This window comes from Gossypium raimondii, chromosome 8 (genome assembly GCF_025698545.1).
Source record: "Gossypium raimondii isolate GPD5lz chromosome 8, ASM2569854v1, whole genome shotgun sequence".
Taxonomy (NCBI): Eukaryota; Viridiplantae; Streptophyta; class Magnoliopsida; order Malvales; family Malvaceae; genus Gossypium; species Gossypium raimondii.
The window spans coordinates 47,501,490-47,522,779 of NC_068572.1; the positions used below are offsets into that span (position 1 = coordinate 47,501,490).

A 21,290-nucleotide genomic window follows, 5' to 3' on the forward strand; every position below is an offset into this window, starting at 1 on the left:
TTAATTGATTTATTTATTTTTAACTATTATCAAATAAATAAGTTTTTAAGTGCTCCTATAAACTCCTTGGGGGCGAAATTGTCCTCAAAAGCTCCCTTAATTTACGACGTTGTCACCACCTCCAGATCTCTCACTTTAGCATGCCCGTCTCCTACAAAACTGATTCAGAAACCAAGGAATTCCTCAAAGACTAAACCACCATGGATGCTGTCCGCCACTACGACACTTCTTGGAACTCCTCCACCAACTGGTCTATTGCCGATGGTTCCCTCCTTCACTCCGTCATCTTCGAGTCATCATTAGCATCAATCGCCGGATCCGATCAGCATGAACCTGCCCTCGATGATCTAACCGCCGTCGATTCCGCTCCTAAACCCCCCCTTATTCTGTGCCCTACTTCACCTGATTCCGGCCCCTGCGAGATCACCAGTGAGTCCTCCCGAACTTGTAACATGCCCTAGTAGTATAGATTTAACAATTTCGAAAGAAAAGATTTATTGCGGTGCTGGTTGATCGTACTGGATAATTAGGTTTTCATTTTTTTGATGAAACATTCAGCCTTTTGATGTTAAATCAGTGGATTTACTTGTTCTTTACGATGTGAATTTTATTAGCATTATTGTTAGTCTGTATCAAATTCCAAATTTTATTAGTGTAGTTCATTTTGGCATAGGATGAAATCAAGCAAAGATATATTATTCCTTCCCCTTCAAATTCTTATATTTTTCCTGACTTGCTTTGTGTAAATCATCTCATGCTTGCAGTTACTTTTGCCCAAAGCCATGAAGTAAGACAGATTTATGTCCGAAGTACTGCTCGGGTATATGAAATATACTATGCTTCTAAACCACAGAGCAGCAAGGAGTATCTCAGTACCGTTCGCTGTGGTGTTGCCTGCAGAGACGAAGAGGTGCTTCTTGCACCCAATTTTGATGAATCTGCATTTGCTCATCTGAAAGGAGCCAATACGAAGTTGGATGAGAAGACACTGAAAAATGACAGCAATTCCAAAAATGACGGCAATTCCAACTCGAATGAAGATGATTGGGTTGAAGTGAAAGCTCCTGGTACTCCTCTGCTTTATAGTGGAAGCAATGTGTCATCAAATTCTGTTGTGCACTCAGGTAGCACACAGGTGAGTGTTTTTTTCTTAATTGCAGATTCATTCAAGCAAATCTTCCTTCTTTACCCTTTTCTCGGTATTCTATAGTGTTAGCTGCTTGTTCTTGGTAATTTCAGAATTTACAAGGGTTACCTGAACCTATTTCTATACAATTTGTGTGACTCTGGGAGTGGACTATAGGAGAGGTTGGAGAGAAAATAAATAAGAGCTTAACTCGTTATAGATGTTCAAAAGATTAGAATAGGGAAGCAACAATGGAATGGATAAGTAGTAATGGCCTTAGAAATGTAAACAATAAATGAATCTAAGTTAAAGGAACTGCATAATTTTAATTGCAGGTAGGAGTTGGTTTGGAACATAGTTGCAACACGGAAATCTTAGTTTTAAGGGGTAAAATAGGAACCTGAGATAGCCCTTTCTTTCCCCTCTTCTGCTTTTCTCCTTTCCGAGCAAGAGACTATCACTAGGGTACCAGTGTAACACTTAGACATAGAGTTGTGATTGTGTCTATTTTAATCCACTGCTGATTGATGGAAGTTCTCAGGATTTATATGAGGCTACTGCTGAGATCAATGATGCAAACCCCTGCACGTCTATTACTCTCCGGTTGCTTTCACTTCAAAATAAAGGCTGTGTATGTGTTGATGAACTCTATGTTTTTGCTGATCCTGTTGATATAGCTGATTCAGAAACTGAAGTCAGCCAGATGGGAAATGCGGGAGGAAATTCTCTTATGGCTATGCTTGCTCCCACACTTTTGCAGTTATCTAAAACAGCAGGTTTTCACCGCATAGAAAATGAAGAGGTTTTTGGCTCAAAAACAAAAGAAACGAAACAAGAAGATGGGTCTAAGAGCACTGAACCATTAAATTTTAGAAATGAAATCCTGCAAGAAGTAAAACCCAGTTTAGCCAATCAGCGGGAGGTGAACTTGCAGGAAGCAGTTGCAGCGACTACTGAACCAAATCAACATGAGATCCCCCCACTTAAGCATGTTACAATCAAGCCTGATGTAACATGTGGGCATATTGAGAGATCCCTGAATGAGCTTGTTTCTCGAGTCAGTAGAGTAGAAGATCTCCTATTGAAGTTTGAAGAGAACATGCTAAAGCCCATAAGCAGCATTGATGCAAGGCTTCAGCGTGTAGAGCAGCAGCTTGGAGAACTTACTAAGAACCCTAAGACATCTGAATTGCCATCTTGCACAAAATTCTCTGCACCTGAATTTTCCTGCCAGAATTCTGATAATTATTCTTGTAACACTGGTAATGAATCTGACCAACTTGTTGATGCATCACATGAGAAGGGTATTTCATCACCTAACCAACTTGATGAAACCATTTACCCGGTAAATGCTACTCAGTCATTCCCAAGACTTGTTGTCACTGCCCCTGATTTTTCCAATGCTGATGATGAGGATGATGACATTGCTTCAGAAACCGGTTCTGATCTGTCCAATGCTGATGATGAGGAAGATCATGTTGCTTCAGAAACTGGTTCTTCTAAGGATAAACCAAAGCACACCATGTCAATTGATGATGCATTAGCATCTGCCCTTGCCAACTTCCTTTCTTCAACTTCCATAGAGATAGAAAAGAATATTCAAGCTCCAACTGTAAAAGCTCCTGAAATTTTACATGAAGAAGATGGTATTATTGATAAAAAGGTGTTTCCAGCATCTGAACCTTGCTGTCTTGACACAAGAGATGGAAAGGATTCAACAACAGCATTGGGGCCATCCAACTGTTCTTCAGAGAGGATAGGGGAGGTGACATGCTCTCTTAATGAGGTCGATTCTGAGCAAGCAGCTAAAGAAGTTGTTGAAGACTATCAAAAGCAAGGTCCTTGCCATGAGACGGTTGGCTACATAGATACTCCAGCCAAACATGAACACCAGATAGTGGGGGACATGGGAAATGGGGAAGTTAGCAATGCAACAAGAAAAATTTTGGTTCTTGATGAAATGGATATTCTGAACCAATTCCTTGAAGATCATATTGATGATGATTCTGATGTTGATGTGGAAAGAGCTCCTGGGGACAAGGAAATTAGAGGAGAAGTAGCTAAACAAGATCATCATGAAGACTTTCTGAAGAATTTTCTGGAATTATCATATGCTTCTTCTGTAGTGAATTTTGAAACTCCAATCCTGGATGTAAAGTTTGCCTCTGAAGACAACTCCATTAACAAGTCGCCTCTTGAAGCCCTTTTGTCTGACATGCAAGTAACAGGTACTGCTGCTTCCTGCTCTAAGAAAAGTGATGATGGTTCCCTTGAAGCCCTTTTGTCAGACATGCAAGTCACAGATACTGCTTCTTCCTGCTCTAAAAGTGATGATAGTTCTCAACCTGGTGAAGATTGCAAGTTGATTTCAGTTGACGAAGCGGATGTGGATGGTATGCCTTGGAACTTGGAGGTCGAAAACCTGGAGGATTATCCTGCATGTAACAACCATGAAGTTGCAGAAACAAACCTTATATGAAAGAGAAGTACTAGCTAGCTTCATGATGTTGTAAATAATCTGTTTTTCAGAGTAATGTTCTAGAAACTTGATCTTGACTGTTAAAGTAGAAGCTAGCTTTGTGTCCGAATATGTTGTAAATAATTTGTTTTTTAGAAACTTGAATGAGTAGATGGTTAATAGCTTTACGATTGATGGAATTGGGTTAGTAATAGAAGTAAGAAATTGATTCGTAGTCAAGAGAGAGATTTGGCACATCCTGTTACGGGCTATGCCATTTTATTTATTTATTTTTTCATTTCCAATTTTCGTTCTACAAAAATCAACCTTCTCAATAATTACTGATAAAATTTGGTTTTATATCAGTTTTGGCACACCATATGGGTTTTATTAATATTTACGTTGTTTAATAAATTACTAAAAACTACATAGATATTTAAAATATAAAATAAATAAAAAAAACCTCATTTTTTACGCCTTTGCTATTAAATTTTGATGAATAGGATTTCTAAATAGAGAGAACAACTCTTCCTGTGCTAAAAAAATATTAATTGAAAATTGAATAGATTAAAAAAAGAAAAAGAAAATAATAACGGTGGCATATAGATTGGGTACTGTAGAAAGAACGAAAGGAAGGTTAAGCTTAGTTCTGAAGAGTAGCAGTAACAGACGAAGCGATTTCTCAAAATACATCATACATTTTGAAGTGAAGCAAGAGCTTCAACATTAACGCCCTATCTAAAACCCGAGGCATCAAATCTAGGGTTTTCGCCATACACTGAACGTTAGGGTTTTGGTTTTGTGTCTTGTTTCTCTGTGGCCAAATGGAGGCGGCAGTGGTCGATGCTGGCTCCAAGCTCCTCAAGGCGGGACTTGCTGTCCCAGATCAGGCTCCATCCTTGGTATGTTTCTTTCTTTTTAACACCTCCTCAAGAATAACAGTGGCTAAAAAGAATTAAATTGATTGAACAGGTTTCTTTCAAAGGGTTACTCTAACCAAAATGTAGCTTTTGATTTGGGGACAGCTTGAAAGCTCTCCCTCTCGCTCTATTCCTTTATTAATTAATATATTATATTTCTTTACGAGGTTTCAGTAAGAGCCGCTTCATTTTGGTTGAACTGCTTATTTGGGTTTAGGGTTTGCCAATTTGAATTCTTTGACTTGTGGACAGATAATGCCTACTCAAATGAAACGCATGCTGGAAGATGGATCATCTGTTGATAATTCATTGTTAGAAGATGTTACCATTGATCCTGTTGTGCGAGGATGCGTTAAAGACTGGGATGCCATGGAAGATTTGTTGCACCATGTTCTATACACGGGCCTTGAATGGGAAGTTGGAAATGAAGGACAAATTTTGTTTACTGAACCGCTTTGTACTCCCAAGGTTACTCATCTTTATCTATTCTTGCTAATCTTGATCTTCGAGTTGATTTGTTTCTCCATCCCTAATGAAAGATGATAAACATCATGCTGTTCTTTCTAATGCTTTGTTTTGCATATTCATGAGAAAAAAGTAAACTACGTGAGGCTTTTGCCAAATGTAGACCTCATGCATCTGCTGTAATCATGGCGCTTAATTTTAGAGGGGATTTAGCAACTATTAAATCACTTTGTACCTCCCTATATTCCCTGCCATGCCCATTTTACTTGAGTTCAAATGAGGTATTGTAAAGAATTGGAGCCTTTTTGAGCCAGTTTGGGGTTGCTAGAAGAGGTGCTTTGTATAGTATTGTTCTCTTTTTCCATAGTGTGGTCAACTTGAATTTATTTAAAACTAAGATACTATTTAATTAGTTTAGAAAATTGCGAACCCTTTTTGGCCATCTTCAGTCTTTCTGTATAAATAAGCTGCTCCAGAAGTTGGGTCGAACATTCACTATGAAGTATGCCATGTTCCTGTTGTTGATATATTTTAGTTTACTGTTGCACCCATGTTAGGTATTGCTTAGTGTCAACCTAAGAAGAAAGCAGTCAAACTATCCCATTGCCACCTTTTTTCCCTAACATTATAGCCAACTCTATTACTCTGGTGTTGATTACCATGTGAATAGATGGTGCACATCATTGTACTTTTTGTGGCTCCTTAAATCTAATCTTTTTTCAGGCTGTTAGAGAACGACTGGTGCAATTGCTATTTGAAACTTTTAATGTATCGGGATTTTATGCGTCGGAACAAGCAGTATTATCTCTGTATGCTGTCGGGCGTATCTCAGGTTGTACTGTTGATATTGGTCATGGGAAGATAGGTATGTACATTTATGCTTTTTAAGCATGTGATGTTTAAGTTTTTGGCTGCTTGGTTCATATATGCAGTGGACATAATAGATCATTTTAGGCATGATGTTTAAGTGGAAATAGGACCAGCACAATGCTGAGAATCAAGTTATATTGCAAATGCATAAAAAATTAGCTGGTCAAAGTGTTAACTACCTTGTAAAGTTGGAATTAAGCTGTGGATGATATATCAGGAATTACTTCCAATTGGCTTTAAGCTGAAAAGGCTTTTTTTCTCCCTGCTAAGTTAATTGATTTTCTGTCCTGCCACGTGAACTGCACATCAACAGACATAGCTGCAGTACTTGAAGGTGCTGTCCAACACATTGCCTCAAGAAGATTTGAAGTTGGAGGTATTGATTTGACAAAGCTACTTGCTCAAGAGCTGGGTAAATCAAATCCTATGGTGAACCTCAGCTTATCTGATGTTGAGAAACTAAAAGAGCAATTCTCGTGTTGTGCTGAAGATGAAGTTGCTTATGACAGAATGCTCAGATCATGTGAAACAGAGGAACATACTCTTCCTGATGGACAGGTTTGTCTTTTTCCTTTATGCTTTCTACCCCCCCTTGTTTTGGCCAAGAGAGAGTAAGATAAGAAAAACTGACTAAAAATGATATATGAGATGTGTATGCCTTTGGATTTGTGAAAGATGAATATTTTATGATCTATTATCAGTTCTATGTCCTATATCTAGATGTACTAATTCAGATGGTTTCTATCAGATGTGGCTGTTAAATTCCAAAAGATAATAGAAATTATAATTGTCAGAACATGGTCAGAGTACTGAGAACGAGGAAACACCTCTCCATCTTATCTGCTCTCTTGGTTCTATGGTCATTCTACCTTTGTTCCCCACATCCTTAAAGATGTTTATAATCTTGTTACTTTCAGTTTGGATTTTTAGAATTTAAAATGACAAGTCTACCAAGAAACAGAATAACAGTGCCATTTTTCAGGAACATAAGTTGATAGTTCCCTCATTAATTGATCTTTTTACATGTATTATGGATATTCTTTGCTATTTCTGATAACATGGCTATACATTTGTCCCTCTAGCTTATTTTCAGCGTGCTTCATGTTCTTCGGCACATCTTCTACAAGTAGGATGTCTGAGTTGTGTTTCTGATTATAAGATTCTTCAAATGACAATCCAGGTGATAAGAATTGGAAGGGAAAGATTTACTGTTGGTGAGGCATTGTTCCAACCATCTATATTGGGCTTAGAAGCTCATGGAATTGTTGAGCAGCTTGTTCGTAGTATTGCAACGGTTTCTTCTGAGAACCAGAAGCAACTGTTAGAAAATACCGTTCTTTGTGGTGGAACTACATCTATGACTGGTGAGAATCATATCCTTCAATTTTTGTGATATTTGGACTTTGGATGATGAAGGTGGTTATTCCTGGATTGTTATAACGCAATTGTCAATAACATGTTAAACATGCACACTCGTAGCTATGACATGAGTGTTGTATTAGAATTTTGGATGTAAAACTTGGGTGTAGTTTGCTTCCCAGCTGATAACATATTTGCCCTGCTTAATGCAGGTTTTGAATCCAGGTTCCAGAAAGAAGCAAGCCTCTGCTCATCAGCTATCCGTCCTTCTCTAGTGAAGGTAATATCATACCAATCTAACTGTGTATGCCTAGCTTTCTTGTTGATTTTGTTAATCTTTCGTGAGTTTTCTTTGGCAGCCCCCAGAATATATGCCAGAGAATTTGTCAGTGTATTCAGCATGGGTAGGAGGTGCAATTCTTGCTAAAGTGGTGTTTCCACAAAATCAGCATGTAACAAAGGCAGATTATGATGAGACTGGACCTTCTGTGGTTCATAGGAAGTGTTTTTGACTAATATTTTTTTTACTCGAATGAGCTTTTCTGTCTGTATTATCTTAGGAATGCTGCTAATGGCAGTATAAACCTGAAATTGAGGAGAAAACAAAGTTGTAAGTTTATGTGACTATTGATAGGTAACTGGGTAATCTCATTCAGTACTTCCCATTCTGCTTACAATATGTTTCATTTTGCCTTAATTTATGGAGGGCCGGCCTAGTTTATATGATTGTAATCGGAAAAACAAAGAAATAGAACATGCTCAAAAGGCTTTTGCAGCTTTGTCTCATTCTTTCGAAATCCTAAGTATTTATTTCAACTTGCAAATCAACCCAGGCACTTCATAAACTCAAAAAGAAGAGTTAAATTAGGGATATCAAAAAACAATGAATTGTGAGTTGAATCCATTCACTAAGAATGGAATTACTTTTCATTTTCTCTTATTTGGAAAGTGTGTGTAAAGAAACGGTAAATTTAACAATTCCCAGCTCCATTGAAATGGAATGGAATGCCAGACTATCCTACATCTCAAATGAATGATCCAGCAATGCAGAAAATGGAAACAGACTTCACTACCCCCAATAATGGAAATAGAGAACTCGAAAATCTTACGTAGACGATGGTAACTGAATCTTTTAATTCTGCCGGTATTTTTTTTTAAGAGAAAAAGGCAAGAAAGTAGAAGTTTCATCCAGTTAGTTTACGAAAAAGAAGAGTGATCCCTCAGGAGTTGCCAAGTATCGACCCACCATGAAACTGAAACACATGGGGTTGGTATGGTTGGTTCCTCAACCTCTACCACTGAAAGGGAGCGCCAACTTTCCCACCTCTGTGCTTCATTCTCACTTTCTGATTACTAAATGTTTCATCACAGGGATCATTCATTTTCGCACCACATTTCACCCTCTAACACACACTATGACCTTACTCATTTTTCATTTCTTTTAAACCCAAAAGGCACTGAAACAGAATAAGGATAGGGAAAAGTTTAAAATAAATAAATAAAAACCCAACACCCGCAAATAGAATCCTTGATAGATTCAAGAGAAGAATGGAATATAGAGAGAGACGAGGCAGAGACGGAAAGAGGCAAAGAGCGTTTGAACAAAGAGGGACAGAGCGATGGCCGATCGAATTTCTTATTTCTTCTTGTAGGGTTTTCGGCTGCTTGCCTTATGGGCCAGGCCAGGGGGCTGACATTTGATTTGGCCTTACCATTATTGGCTATGATAACCTTTTATGGGCCTGCCTCATATAACTAACTACTCTTTTAGGAACTATCTGGCATTTGCGGTATGATAAAATCTTCGTCTGCTTTTCCGTATGTTCCTGAATATTCATGTAAAGTGCCATTAGATTTGTTGATCTTTGATCCAAACAAATTTATTTCGAATTCATCCTACCTAATTCTGGAGATAACTCTGAATTTAACAAATGACAAATTCCTAAAAGAACCCATTAACAAACCTAACATATCCTAACTCAAGATAACCAACCAGGCCAGCATGCCATGAACTTAATTATAAAACATTTGACCTATTCGTCTCCATCCTCAAGATCATGGGATTGATCTGCAAGCACACCCGTTTGATAATTTCAGTGGGTGTGTTGAGTTTAAGGGTGAGTTTGGATGGACGGTGCGTTTACCTGCGGTTAGTGTAAAAACAGCGGTGGCGGTGAGATTAGACACTATAGCGATACTGTAGCGTGAGACAAAAAGTAAACTAAACGCACCGCACCGCACCCAATCGCCCATCCAAACCCACCCTAAGTTTTCTTGTACCAAAAAAACTTTTTATGTAAATGGGGGCAACGGTGCTTGAGCTTCACCAAATCTTGATGTAACCACCAATCACCAACTAATGTCGTAAAAGCTATATGTGTGTGTGTGTGTGTGTGTGTATGCATACATACTCGAGGAAGAAACAACTATTTGGTTCAAAATCCAACTCTTGTTTGAAACTTAAACAAACAACCATGAGCCAGTTAGACAGACAGGTCTACGTGTGGTGTCAATAGCCATAAAAAATGATGAAACAACCAAACACATATGTCAGTGAGATAGAAACAACAACAGACGGCATTTACATTATTAAGGCCACACTGATGGAAAAGTTCAAAGCTCTTTCAGTCATACACAAGTCTCCAAGCCCTTTGACACTCAAATTAATGTAAATTTGTTTGAAATTTTTGCACATTCACAACTGTTTGCTACTGCCTAGATACAACACCTGTTTTTATCTTCTTTTTTTACAAAAGGGTCAAAGGGAGGCATGTCAAAGCTATTACCAGAGTGAAGATAAAAAAACCAAAGACCACATATCTTCTCATATAATAACCCCTTTAACCATGAGTAACCAAAGCCAAGAATGAATTGCCTGAGGGACACCACTCCAGGAGGGATTCAGACACCCAAGATCCAGGGCAAATACCTCCAGCACTGCCTGTATGGAAGAACAACCCCATTAGATACAGACACAAACAATGACCCCTTCATACAATGAATACTAACTATTTGCCAAACCTGCACAGCAATGCTGGAGAGTGCCACCCACCTCAAGGATAAATTTCATTTAATTGAAGGCGCCCCATGTTGCGCCCCGTTCCCTTGCATGATATCCCTTGCACAATTTCCTTCTTGCTGACTATAGAAGGAATTCATATTTCCAGCACCATTTGCGGATACGCACTCAGACCCAGACAAGATAGATGATTTGGTTGAAATGTTTTCATCTGAATTCATGCCCTTTTGTGAAGTGGGGCTGGTAACATCATCACCCTGCTTCTTTGTATTAAGAAAACGACCTCCACAACCCCTAGCCCTTCTCATAGCATGTAGATGCCGGGACTCATGAAGGTATGGCTGTAGTCAATGGCAACAGAGTTGAGTCCTGAACCTTCCTATCATTTCTACCAGGCACCACTAAACAAGAAATGGGGGGGAAAGCCCCTAAAAGATTACCATTTTTACCTTTCTAATTTTAATGGCTTTCTTTTCAAGCTCAGCCTTAGCACGTATCTGTCTTCGCCTCAAAATGCCATGATATTGCTTTGCATTTACATAAACAGGCTCCTCTTCCATTTGAAGAGGCAAAGGCATTCTAGCATGATGCATTCCATATAGATGTGGTGAAACCTGAATTTAGTTAGCAATAGACCACATGAAGTTCAACAATCCTGTGTGGCAAAATAATATAGACATCTCCTAAACCTTTAAAATAGTAAGTTCATAACCTGAATCCCCATTATTAAAAACACATGAAACTCGTGCAAAAGAAAGAGAAGGGAAAGGTTAGGTGATGGTTGGATCAATCAGATGGTAAAATTGGTCTTCAGCTATTTGTGCGCAAATTGTAAAATAATTAGCAATTATATTTTAAAATATTAATAACAAGTTCAGTTATCCCTCAAGGAAAGCAAAGAAAGGATGAATCATTTTCTATGAACTTGTAAGCATTATTTGCGGCCCCAGGATAATAGCATTAAACAAAGCAAACAAACCACAATCCTATATGTAGAAGCATCACCATGACAAAATTTTTTGTCAACGTTGTACATTTCACAAGTGATAGATGCATAACACCGCAAAAGGAGACAGATTGCTTATTCTAATTATAGCTTAAAAGAATCTATTTTCTAGCAACCAGATAACTGCCACCTACTGCAAATAACAGTCACTAAATTTTGTCTTTTCCAGTTCTCCAATGTATTTACAGCAGAACAAGAAAATCAGAGCATACCATCATTTGTGGCCCATATGAAGTCAGCATTCCACCATACTGAGGATCTGAATAAGGATATGATGTCAAGACCTGAAAGTTTGGAGCAAGTGTTCTTCCACAGTCAAAGAGAAAATCAAAGTAAACTCACATCCAAAAAACACAAAAAATGTAGGTTGACTACTAAAATACATGATAGCTGTATGCTGATGCATTCATGAATGCACTGATATGTATGAAAGTGTATGCAGGGGTTGAAACTTGTGCGCATGCGGGGGGGGGGGGGAGAGAGAGGCCTTACAATCGAGTGACCAACTAGTTCCATTTGGGAATTTGGTTCATGGTGTTCACCCAAAGTAAGGGGTGTTGTGGAAGGAACGTGTTTGAGATGTTGGCGATCTTGTCTGTTTCTCCCATCTGATCCAAAACCAAGATAGCATTAATATCCAATGAACGCAAAGCACAGGGTTTGTATGCCTCAATTTCATGCAAAATGCAGACATATTATATGGCATTAGTTAGCATCCTCAGATAGCAACTATTTCTAATCTTGATTAATTGGCTTTTGCTGTCCTCCTCAACAACCCAAGGCAGCACACATGAACTTTAGAAAGTAAATAGTAAGGATATACATTCCCATCCAAAAACAGTAACCCTGTGTGGAAGTAAGACTCTTAGGAGAAGTTAGGTAGGACTCTTATAATTAAAGAAGCTGTTTTAGGACTCTTAAAATAGAAGTGGTGTTTTGTAGGACTTTATTTAGTTGCATACAATTTTTTTAATTATTCTAATCTCTTAAAATAGAATTTGTGTCGATAAACCCTACGAGATCTGGGTCTCTCTCTAACAAATCCTAAGGTTTCACTCCCCCTTTGACGAGCTGAGCTATCAATCACAATAAGTTGTTCCATGAACCAAAATAAAGGGAAGACAATTCGTTTCAACTTCCCCTTCAATCACCCGATGACACAATCCTATTTTTACTCCTAGTTATATCAAGAACCCATTTAGAAAAGTTACATTCTGCCCCTTAGTTTTCTGTCATATGACATGTTTCTTCTTTTTCTCCCTTTTTCATTTTGTGAGACATGATCACATCCTCTTAATTGATTTCTAAAACAAATTCCCAGCTCTTGCACTAAATAGTAGGTAAATGAATGACAGAACCAAAAGGAAAGGAGACATTAGCTAAAAGAAAACAATATATTTTCTTCCATTTTTAGAATCATAATATATTATCAGCGCATGAGGAACTAAAACAGCTTCACCGATCCTATAAAGTAATAATATAAAAAAAAAAAACATAAGTCCAATACCAAATTACAGAGTTTGTTTGATCCAAAAACTGATGCCTTGCGGTCTTTTAGCATAAAAAGAAGCATTCCATCTTTAACTAATATGAGAAATCAGAGATTGTGATCCTACATTGATCAGATTCTCTTTCTTGAAATTACCTTCATTGCCCAAGTCCCCATGAGCCTGTGAATGCACAGCTCCATTTGCCACTGAACCATTTAGTTGTTCTACAGAAGGCGACTTCGAGGCAGCTTCACCAAAGGGGTTAGTCCCAACTCCTTTCCACCAGGGTTCAGAGTAGGCAGTTGACTGCAACACACTTTGAGCCCCATGGTCTATCTGCTGATCATCATTCCCTGGTTTTGCTGGCATTTCTCACGACTTATTCTGAAATTCAGAAATTACAATTAGAGAGCTAAATAGCCCAAACATAGAATTTTACTTATGAGATATAAATAGAGGGAAGAAAAAAGAAGAAGAACTAAAATCAACAATGATCTCAACTAACTTCCCACTCACTATCATCTAATATAACATAACATATGTGCAAATCTGATGTTGACTTCCATCAAAATTCAAAAAAAAAAAAAAGATTAATAGATTAAACATGAATCATATGCATAACACAAAAACATCAGAAAATTCTCATAGGAAAATTTTAAAATTTATGTTAAAAGGAAGGCGGATGGATCATTCCATTAATTCAAAGTTCAACTGATATAAAAATTTAGAACTTCGACAATCAAAACTAGCACCTAAAAAAGAAACTGATCCCCGAAATCTTATTCAAAATCAAGCCGAACTTAATACAACAGAGTAATTCAATTTCTAATTTTGCATCTGGGTATCTCTAACCCCCCCCCCCCCCCCACAATTTATGCTAATCTTCCTTCTTTCCTCCGAATTTCTCATCAAAAGAGCAAACTCCCATAAGATCAAACCAAAAAGGGAAGTTTTTTAGAAGATGCTAAGTTAAAACCCTAAGATGACTCGAAAATTTTGAATCAAAAACAGGAAAAAGAAAGATCTTTTAAGAGAATCAATTTAAAAAGGATAAAAATAGAGAACTTACAGTAAAAAAAGAAAAAGAAAAAGAAGATTGGAATTGGAGAAGCAAATGCCTAGAGATTGATTCAGTTTGGCTCTCTCTGCAACCATAACAGAGACATAGAGAAAGACAAATCTATCAAGCTTAATAAATTATCTTTATTTATATGTTTAAAATTTTAATAAGAGGTTTTTATTTGTTTCATTGACACAAATGTCGAACTTTTTGTCTTTTATAAGGTAGAAACTGAAGCTGTAACTACGAACCTTTCCAAATTTCTCCAAATAGATTAATTTATCACACAAATTACTTTATTTTATACTTTTTCAAATATTTATATTTATAAACTCTAAATATATATATAATTATGAATTGCAACGTTTTTTACCTATATTTTATGAAAATTAAAAATTTAATCCAATTAAATACCATTGTTAAACCTGATTTAAAATTAATTTATAAGGAATTAACAAAACCAATAATTTGAAATTTTAGATGTAACAAATTAATAAAACTAATAATTGAAATTCATGTTTTCATCAACAATTAAACTAACTTTTAAATAAAAATAAAATCCTAAAAATTCATGATTAGTATATAAATGTAAAAAAGACCTCGTTGTAATTAAAAATTCCTAAAATAAAAAAGGGTTAAATAGTGGGAAATACTTAAATCAAACAATGTTATCCGGTGCATATAAGATAAAATAATAAAAATAAAGTAGTGGGTGAAGATGATTTTGTGGTAGTGGATTAAGCAAATAAGTAGGCAGTGGGAATTTCAACTTGTCATCATCTCTTTTTTCCAACGGCTGTGGAGTGGACTCCTTTCTTTTGCTTCTTTTTAAGTTCATACTATTTTCAGCAAAGCTTCAGCTACAATTCCTTCTTTCTCTAATCATACAACTCTCGTTGAGGAGCCTTTGTCAAGTGTTATTCAATTCTTTTTCTTCCCTTTATTAATAATTAATATTCATTACCCGATTATATAGATCCAAGGAATTGTTGAAAATGGCAAAATTAGAACTAGGGCTGGGTTTGGACTTTGGATCCGAGACAGATTCCGAACCTTTTTATTAAATTCCAGTTTTATTACAGGACAAAAAAGAGTGGCGTGGACACTGGACAGAGAGACATGGTTGACAGCGGTGACACATGTTATGCACACACCACGTGTCGTGATCAGGATGACATCGTAGGGGTCCGTGCTATTTAGATCTTGCCACGTTCTTACCATTTTTTATTATTCTTTGTCTTTTTCACCTGTCAACCATCGTCACTTGCTTAACGGCGTTTTATGTCCCCCTTTAACCACGCCATTATTGTTTTCATCCTAGGTAACAAGACACCCCCCCCCAGAACAATTAACTGTAGGTGGAATAATTTTCTTGATCCAGATCTGTACGTTATCACCAAAACCAAAGAACTTATTCCCTTTCAAAAATAGTAGAAAATAATAAGAGTGTAAACGCCGAGGGTATGTCTTATACAGTTGAGACAGGGTAGGCGGCTACGCAGTAGCAACTACCAAACCAAGTACACTACTGGTATCAGTTATGGATGGAGGAATTGATATTGTATTAAAAAGATTGCTGCGCTTTAGTCAACATCACTAGACTAGAGGCCCTTCATCATCATCGACACATATGTAGATGTAGATTATAATTTTACTTTTTCTCACTTCTTACGCTATGCAAATAAAAAGAAAGCCTTGCTTTTCCCTTTTTGTTTTACTAATAAAGAAAACAAATTTATTAAATAAAACTCCATTCTCCATAAGAAAACGTCTGCACACCACCTAAAAAACTTTCACATTCTTTTAGCAGCCTTTGTAAGATAACCACTCTTCCTCTATTTGGTGAGTTGATAGGCAAAGCACACAATTTTTATTACTACGATTTACAGGCTGAGCAGCAGAATGAACAAAAACAAATTTACAAGTTTCAACTGAAATTGGTATCTCAGCATGTCGCTACCACAGGGGTAAACTCTCCCAGGACACTACGGTGTCAGCACAGAAAAGGGCGACTCTAGAAGACTTTTACTAATTCACCTGAGTCTCACCTACAATCATGGAAACATGCCCTCAAGGTACTTATCAAAGTCTTCGTCATCGTCGTCACTTTCATGATTGATAGCTGAAGATGATGCCCTTTTACCTGAAAAAAAGAATGGAGAAAATAACAATGACAATGAACACATCTGAATTCAGGTGTACCTAAACATGTGAAAACTAATGGTCTAATATAAGGCCTAAGGGTGCCCTCTATTCCCCCAGCTAGGCCGGGATTGACAAAGCCAAGTTATCAGTCATTACAACACTCGGTAACCTTGATAGGGGATTATTTTTAGCTTAACGAACCTAAGCAAATCTGAGTATGAATTGTAGCATAGAAAGAACACAGTTCTAAAAACTTGCCGGGACAGTTAGCCAACAGCCACATCCACCACACTTTACCTAATTTATTACAGTCAAGACATATAGGCCTATCTCTGGTTTACTACTCATTCTCCCGGTATTTATATTTCTGATGTACTAACAGGAAAATACCAACAAATTACACATTATATTGCGTACGTGTTTCCTCAGTTTATGTGTGTGTGTAAGGATCAAACATAGAGAACTATATGTAAGCCTCCTTGCCCCGGATGTAGCTTGACTCCTGAAAGTTAAAGTTCTTGACTATTAATTCTGAATCAATTGAGTAAATACGAGGAGGGGGTGACTTGCTCTGTGGGTGTGGGGGAATTAGGAACTAGAGTAACAATAATGGTCTCTTGCTGTAGAAGGTAAGCAATAACTTTATGAAAATGAATGATAAAGGACCATTGATGGCAACTCCCAAACCTTTTCTCTTTTCTCTGCTCCTCTCACGCTCCTCATCTGTGTCATCTTTGTCTTTTGACTGATCCCTGTATATAGTACAAGCGTCAACTTATAAGCATGGAAAAGTGAATTGCTACACCATCTCATTCAATTACTAGAGAACAAATTTCTAGTAAAATGATTTGGACTCAAGTTGACACCTTTTTCTTTTGTAATCCTTTTTCTGTTTTCTGTCAAATTCCTTCTCCTTCTCCTTCTCCTTCTCCTTCTCCTTCTCCTTCTCCTTCTCCTTCCGTTTTTTGTAATGAAGCTTCTCAGCGCATCTATTTGGAATGGTCAACAATAAGAAAGAAGCAATCAAGGACAGAAGGCTTAATAATGGAATCATACACATATTAAACACTACAGAATGTTACATGTCAAGTTAATGAAACGATAAACCATAAACACAACACAAAGAAAGCTGTACTTTTTCCAACAACATGGCACTGTATCCTAGAGATAAACTAGGATTTACGCCAATAGAAAGAAGCAAACATTAGTACAGGTCATCTAGGATTTGCGTTGACTAGTATACATTCTTTTAGGTTATCATCTAAACTCTCAACCCACACATCCATGCATCCATTTCAAGAGAGGGAAAAAAATTGCCTCATTTAGCATGTTCGTGTACAGAAGCTTTATAAATGCTAAATGAGGCAATGATCTCAACAAACGTAAACAAACAACAATGGTTCACACACACACAGAGACAAATAAGATATCTCTACACACCTTTCACAAGTTACCAACTTCACCAGGGCTTGCTTGTTTTCTCCATCCTCAAAATAGGAAAAGTTTACCTGAAAATTTTATCCAAGGAAAATGAATAGGCCAAGTTACCTTAATATTCGCACAAGAAGATATTCCCTTCATAACAAAATATATCAGTATTTAGAAAGTAAAATAGGAACTCCACAACATCCTTAATGCTATTACTAGATGAGGTAGTAGTTACACATAAAAATATTACCCAACCATGCAAGAATTCATACCCCTAGCAAAAGATGATGTCCAGTGAAATGGCAAACGGGTATTACAAATAACAAACACTTGCCTCATAGCTTGCTAAGCCATCTTTCTCATTGCAGTGCTTATTACCACATATAAACTGTCCTGATAGAAAAGAGTAATAAGTAAAATTTAAACTTATGTGCCATTGCCACATAATGACCATCATATGATTGAAGACAATTGTTAGCTAAATTTATAAAGATAAGAATCAATAAAAATATGCGGTGTTCAAGGCCATGAAGTTTCCTTGTCCTTGCTTTTAGAACTTTTCTACCCCACACCTCTAATCCATCTTCATGATTAATTATTTCTAAAAGTAAAGATTTCAGTGTGCAAAGTTTAACAATTGCCAAAATTGGTGCATCTAGCAGTGTCTAGCAGTGTCAAAGCCCTCAAATTTTCAAATAATTTTGGTGTTCAAGGTAGGGCCTGAATTTTACCTCAGTCTTTATCACTACTACCAATTTTTGCCCACTTACTTTGCAAATCCATTGTCCAACAACTTTTGAAGATTAACTAAAGCCATCTATATACATCCTTTTTTCAAATTAATGACATTGCATAGCTTTCTGATAAACCCAAGGCAGATTGGAATATGAATGTAATTCTGGAACAATGCAAACTATAAGATTCCAGAACAAAAACCAGTTGTAAATTACTGTCAACTAAAAAACATGATGTAATTTACGAATTAGTATTAATCAAAGCAGTCAACAATGAAGAGAAATCTATTTACCTTTACCAGATATAACTTCCTTCTCTGTTCGCCACCTCAAACCAATCTATAAAATCGAAAAGGAAAAAGCTTAAAACTGAAAAATAACTTGAATTAAGAAAAATTCCTCAATAATCTAAAGTGGATAATATAGTACAAAGAGATGGAAGAGAAGATAACTATGTATCTGGTTTTCCATTTTCAGCATCAGGTTGTGCTTGGCTCAAAGCATTACACATGAATTTTTTTCCATGTTTTGTATGAAACAACTACCGTGAAATATATCATGAAATAGACAAGTTTCTTAAAACATCTAACAGAAGTAAGTAACAACATACCTTACCACACTTATATTGTGACATGTCAGCTATGCAGTATCTTAAATAAGCTTAAGGGAACAAATAAAAAGTCACAGCTAACTTTTATTGAAATTAAAGCTGAAACAAACTCACCAAAATGTTGACTGATCCACTAGATGTTTAAACTTCTAAAGAAACCAGAGTAATGCATGAATTCCTTTTTAGATAGATCTGCCACAGCCTTACCCAACTTTCCAAGTAAGATTTACCAAGAAGAAAGTCATTAAGAAATAAGAAGACGAAAAGCATTCCCCTTGTTGAGATTTTAGATTTTCTATTCTCCAATATAAGCAAGAAACTAAAATAGCAAAGGATACTCTTTAAAAAGTTTATCATAGTAACGCTTCACCAGCTTCTGCTCCCAGGAATGATTCATATCATCTTCCTCAGAACGTATAAAGCTACAAAAATTGTTAAATGTGAAAAAAAAAAAAAAAAAAGAAGCTGAGCACCATTAACAATATATACCACGTTTGAAAATGGAGCATTTCCAAGAACATGATTTCAGGCACGAAAAAGCACAACATCCAAAATAATCTCCATATTGATTTGCGGATGGAAATAAAGCAAATAGAAAATTGTCACAAACAATATTATATGAAATTCTTCTTGATCCTACATTTTTTTCCTAGGCTAACCACCATTCCCCATCTAAGCTCATCCTGGATATGCTAAACAACCATGAATCCACAACACAAAGAAGATTTAGCTTGACCTGTATTTCAGGATTCTCAATTTTGACATAATGATTGATCATAAATCCACTTCATGAGCACTCATCAAGCTACTCAATTAGCTCTGAATCCACTAGTCTTCTACAGTCATATAATTAATCATTTAACATCTGATAATTCTAAAAGTTATCTACTCATGCTTTGACATTTGAACCTGAAAAGAAAATTTATAACAAAGCAAGTCCGTGTCCATTTTCTTCGATCCAATACAAAAAGAGGATGACGGACAAGTTCCAAAGATTAAGAACAGTTCAAAGTTTCATTCAAACTTTGAAAAAGTCATAGGTAACATAAATAGATATAAATAACACATTAACACCATTATACCTCACACCTTGAAGAGAACGCATCAAAGGGAGATAATAGATGGAAGACCGTAAGCATTAACCATAAAGTGGCATGCAGCCATGCAAGTCCATTACTACAAAAAACAAAAGCATACCGATATCCCTCCCTCAGGGTATCATGATCTGTTTTAATTGGCAACTTCACATCAGTAGATTTTTCTTTTCCGTAGAAGCCAACTGCAAAACAGTAAGCAAGAAGCAGACAAATGACACCCAAATGAGAAAGAGAGGGAAAAAACACCACCATAACAGCAAAATAAAGACAAGATGCACCTGAAAAGTGAGAAACGCCACTAGTTTTAGTATGGAAAATAAAATGTGTGGCTGACTGTAGCCTCCTTCCATTCTTAAAGGAGAAGACTGTTCATCATCCACTTGTTTTAGGACACAAGGATGTAACAAATACAGCGCTCACTATTTGCATCATTCCTTTCATGTCCATTTTCCAATAAACTAAGCAATAAAGTAGCACAGCAAGTATTTTTGACGAGTAACACAGATAAAGGAAATGCAAATATTTTCTAACGTGAAAAAAAAAAAAACCAAAGCAGTAACTGTAACAAGAAACTCGATTAAGGAAACTTTACCATAATCGTTCAAGAATTTCTTGTGGCGATCGTAGGCGTTGAGGCCGCGAATGTGAGCTTGGTACTGTCTGAGATTGAGATTTTAAAATGAAGTGAGCTCAAACGATGCGTCTATGTTTTGTTAGATTCAATCACGAAAACAATAATAGTAAAATGGAAGAGAATGGAATACGGAACTGTTTTTTCTCTTCCCTATCGAAAATTGCAGACTTGAGCGACCGGAACGACGCCATTGTTTTCAAACCCAGAAACCCTAACGGCAGTTTCGCGCTGTTTCGGCTGTCCGGCTGGCTGGGCCTAAATGGCTCGAAAAATATAAAACTATAAGTCAGCGTTGTTTTTATGGGATAATATAATTTTTAGTCCCTGATCTTGGAAACTAGATCCACTTTGGTACCTGTATTTTTGTTTAGTCCATTTTAGTCCTTGAGCTTCACGACTAGATCCATTTTGGTCTCTAAACTTGAATTATGTCAAGATATAATGATGTGACCAGTTTTACTGGAACAAGATCAGATCAGATGAACCAAAAATCGATCAATATATCAGTTTGAACAAATGGACTGAACAAATTAACTTGAAAACTGCTTGAAATTGGTTAAAAAAAAAGGGGACAAAAATCGGCAATTGAACAAGTTGAATCAATTAAATAAAATAATTTATTTCTTAATTTAGTTATATATTTTTATGAATTTTATTAATTTAATTGTTGTTGGTCTTTCGATTGGACCAACCGAATTGGTTAAATCAGGAATCGGTGGTCTAACTTGTTCAACAACTGATCCGGTTATTAAAACACTAAATGTGACATTGTACCACATCACCTAAAAATTTATATATTTTTTTAATTTTCAAGTGATAATGTGGCACAATCTCAAAGTACCACATCACCAAACTTTTATATTTTTCAA

General features: G+C 36.6%; 4 protein-coding genes across 5 annotated transcripts; 2 read left to right on the top strand and 2 right to left on the bottom strand.

The window, feature by feature from the left end:
* Positions 1–64: 64 nt before the first annotated feature.
* LOC105791768 (hypothetical protein) lies at positions 65–3,824 on the top strand. Its single transcript, XM_012619986.2, has 3 exons — positions 65–429; positions 765–1,135; positions 1,668–3,824. The coding sequence occupies exons 1-3, from the start codon at positions 201–203 to the stop codon at positions 3,603–3,605; spliced, it is 2,538 nt and encodes an 845-aa protein (XP_012475440.1). The 5' UTR covers positions 65–200; the 3' UTR covers positions 3,606–3,824.
* A 311-nt stretch (positions 3,825–4,135) lies between these two features.
* LOC105791769 (actin-related protein 7) lies at positions 4,136–7,973 on the top strand. The gene is made up of 7 exons (XM_012619987.2): positions 4,136–4,486; positions 4,757–4,972; positions 5,693–5,834; positions 6,153–6,397; positions 7,020–7,203; positions 7,411–7,478; positions 7,558–7,973. Exons 1-7 carry the CDS (start codon positions 4,409–4,411, stop codon positions 7,708–7,710), a joined length of 1,086 nt encoding a protein of 361 aa, XP_012475441.1. The 5' UTR covers positions 4,136–4,408; the 3' UTR covers positions 7,711–7,973.
* Positions 7,974–9,752: 1,779 nt separating this feature from the next.
* LOC105791770 (nuclear transcription factor Y subunit A-4) lies at positions 9,753–13,948 on the bottom strand. 2 transcript variants are annotated; one of them, XM_012619988.2, is made up of 7 exons: positions 13,783–13,948; positions 12,869–13,097; positions 11,716–11,831; positions 11,436–11,507; positions 10,667–10,831; positions 10,251–10,558; positions 9,753–10,139 (listed from the first exon to the last, which is right to left on the bottom strand). In XM_012619988.2, exons 2-6 carry the CDS (start codon positions 13,080–13,082, stop codon positions 10,265–10,267), a joined length of 861 nt encoding a protein of 286 aa, XP_012475442.1. In that variant the 5' UTR covers positions 13,083–13,097; positions 13,783–13,948; the 3' UTR covers positions 9,753–10,139; positions 10,251–10,264. The 2 variants fall into 2 exon arrangements, with proteins under 2 accessions (XP_012475442.1, XP_012475443.1); XM_012619989.2 differs by having other exon boundaries at positions 10,220–10,558.
* A 1,559-nt stretch (positions 13,949–15,507) lies between these two features.
* LOC105791771 (uncharacterized) lies at positions 15,508–20,675 on the bottom strand. Its single transcript, XM_012619991.2, has 11 exons — positions 20,557–20,675; positions 20,380–20,447; positions 19,888–19,969; positions 19,029–19,112; positions 18,691–18,730; positions 18,374–18,419; positions 17,681–17,739; positions 17,359–17,426; positions 16,785–16,907; positions 16,606–16,670; positions 15,508–15,916 (listed from the first exon to the last, which is right to left on the bottom strand). Exons 1-11 carry the CDS (start codon positions 20,610–20,612, stop codon positions 15,828–15,830), a joined length of 780 nt encoding a protein of 259 aa, XP_012475445.2. The 5' UTR covers positions 20,613–20,675; the 3' UTR covers positions 15,508–15,827.
* Positions 20,676–21,290: the final 615 nt, after the last annotated feature.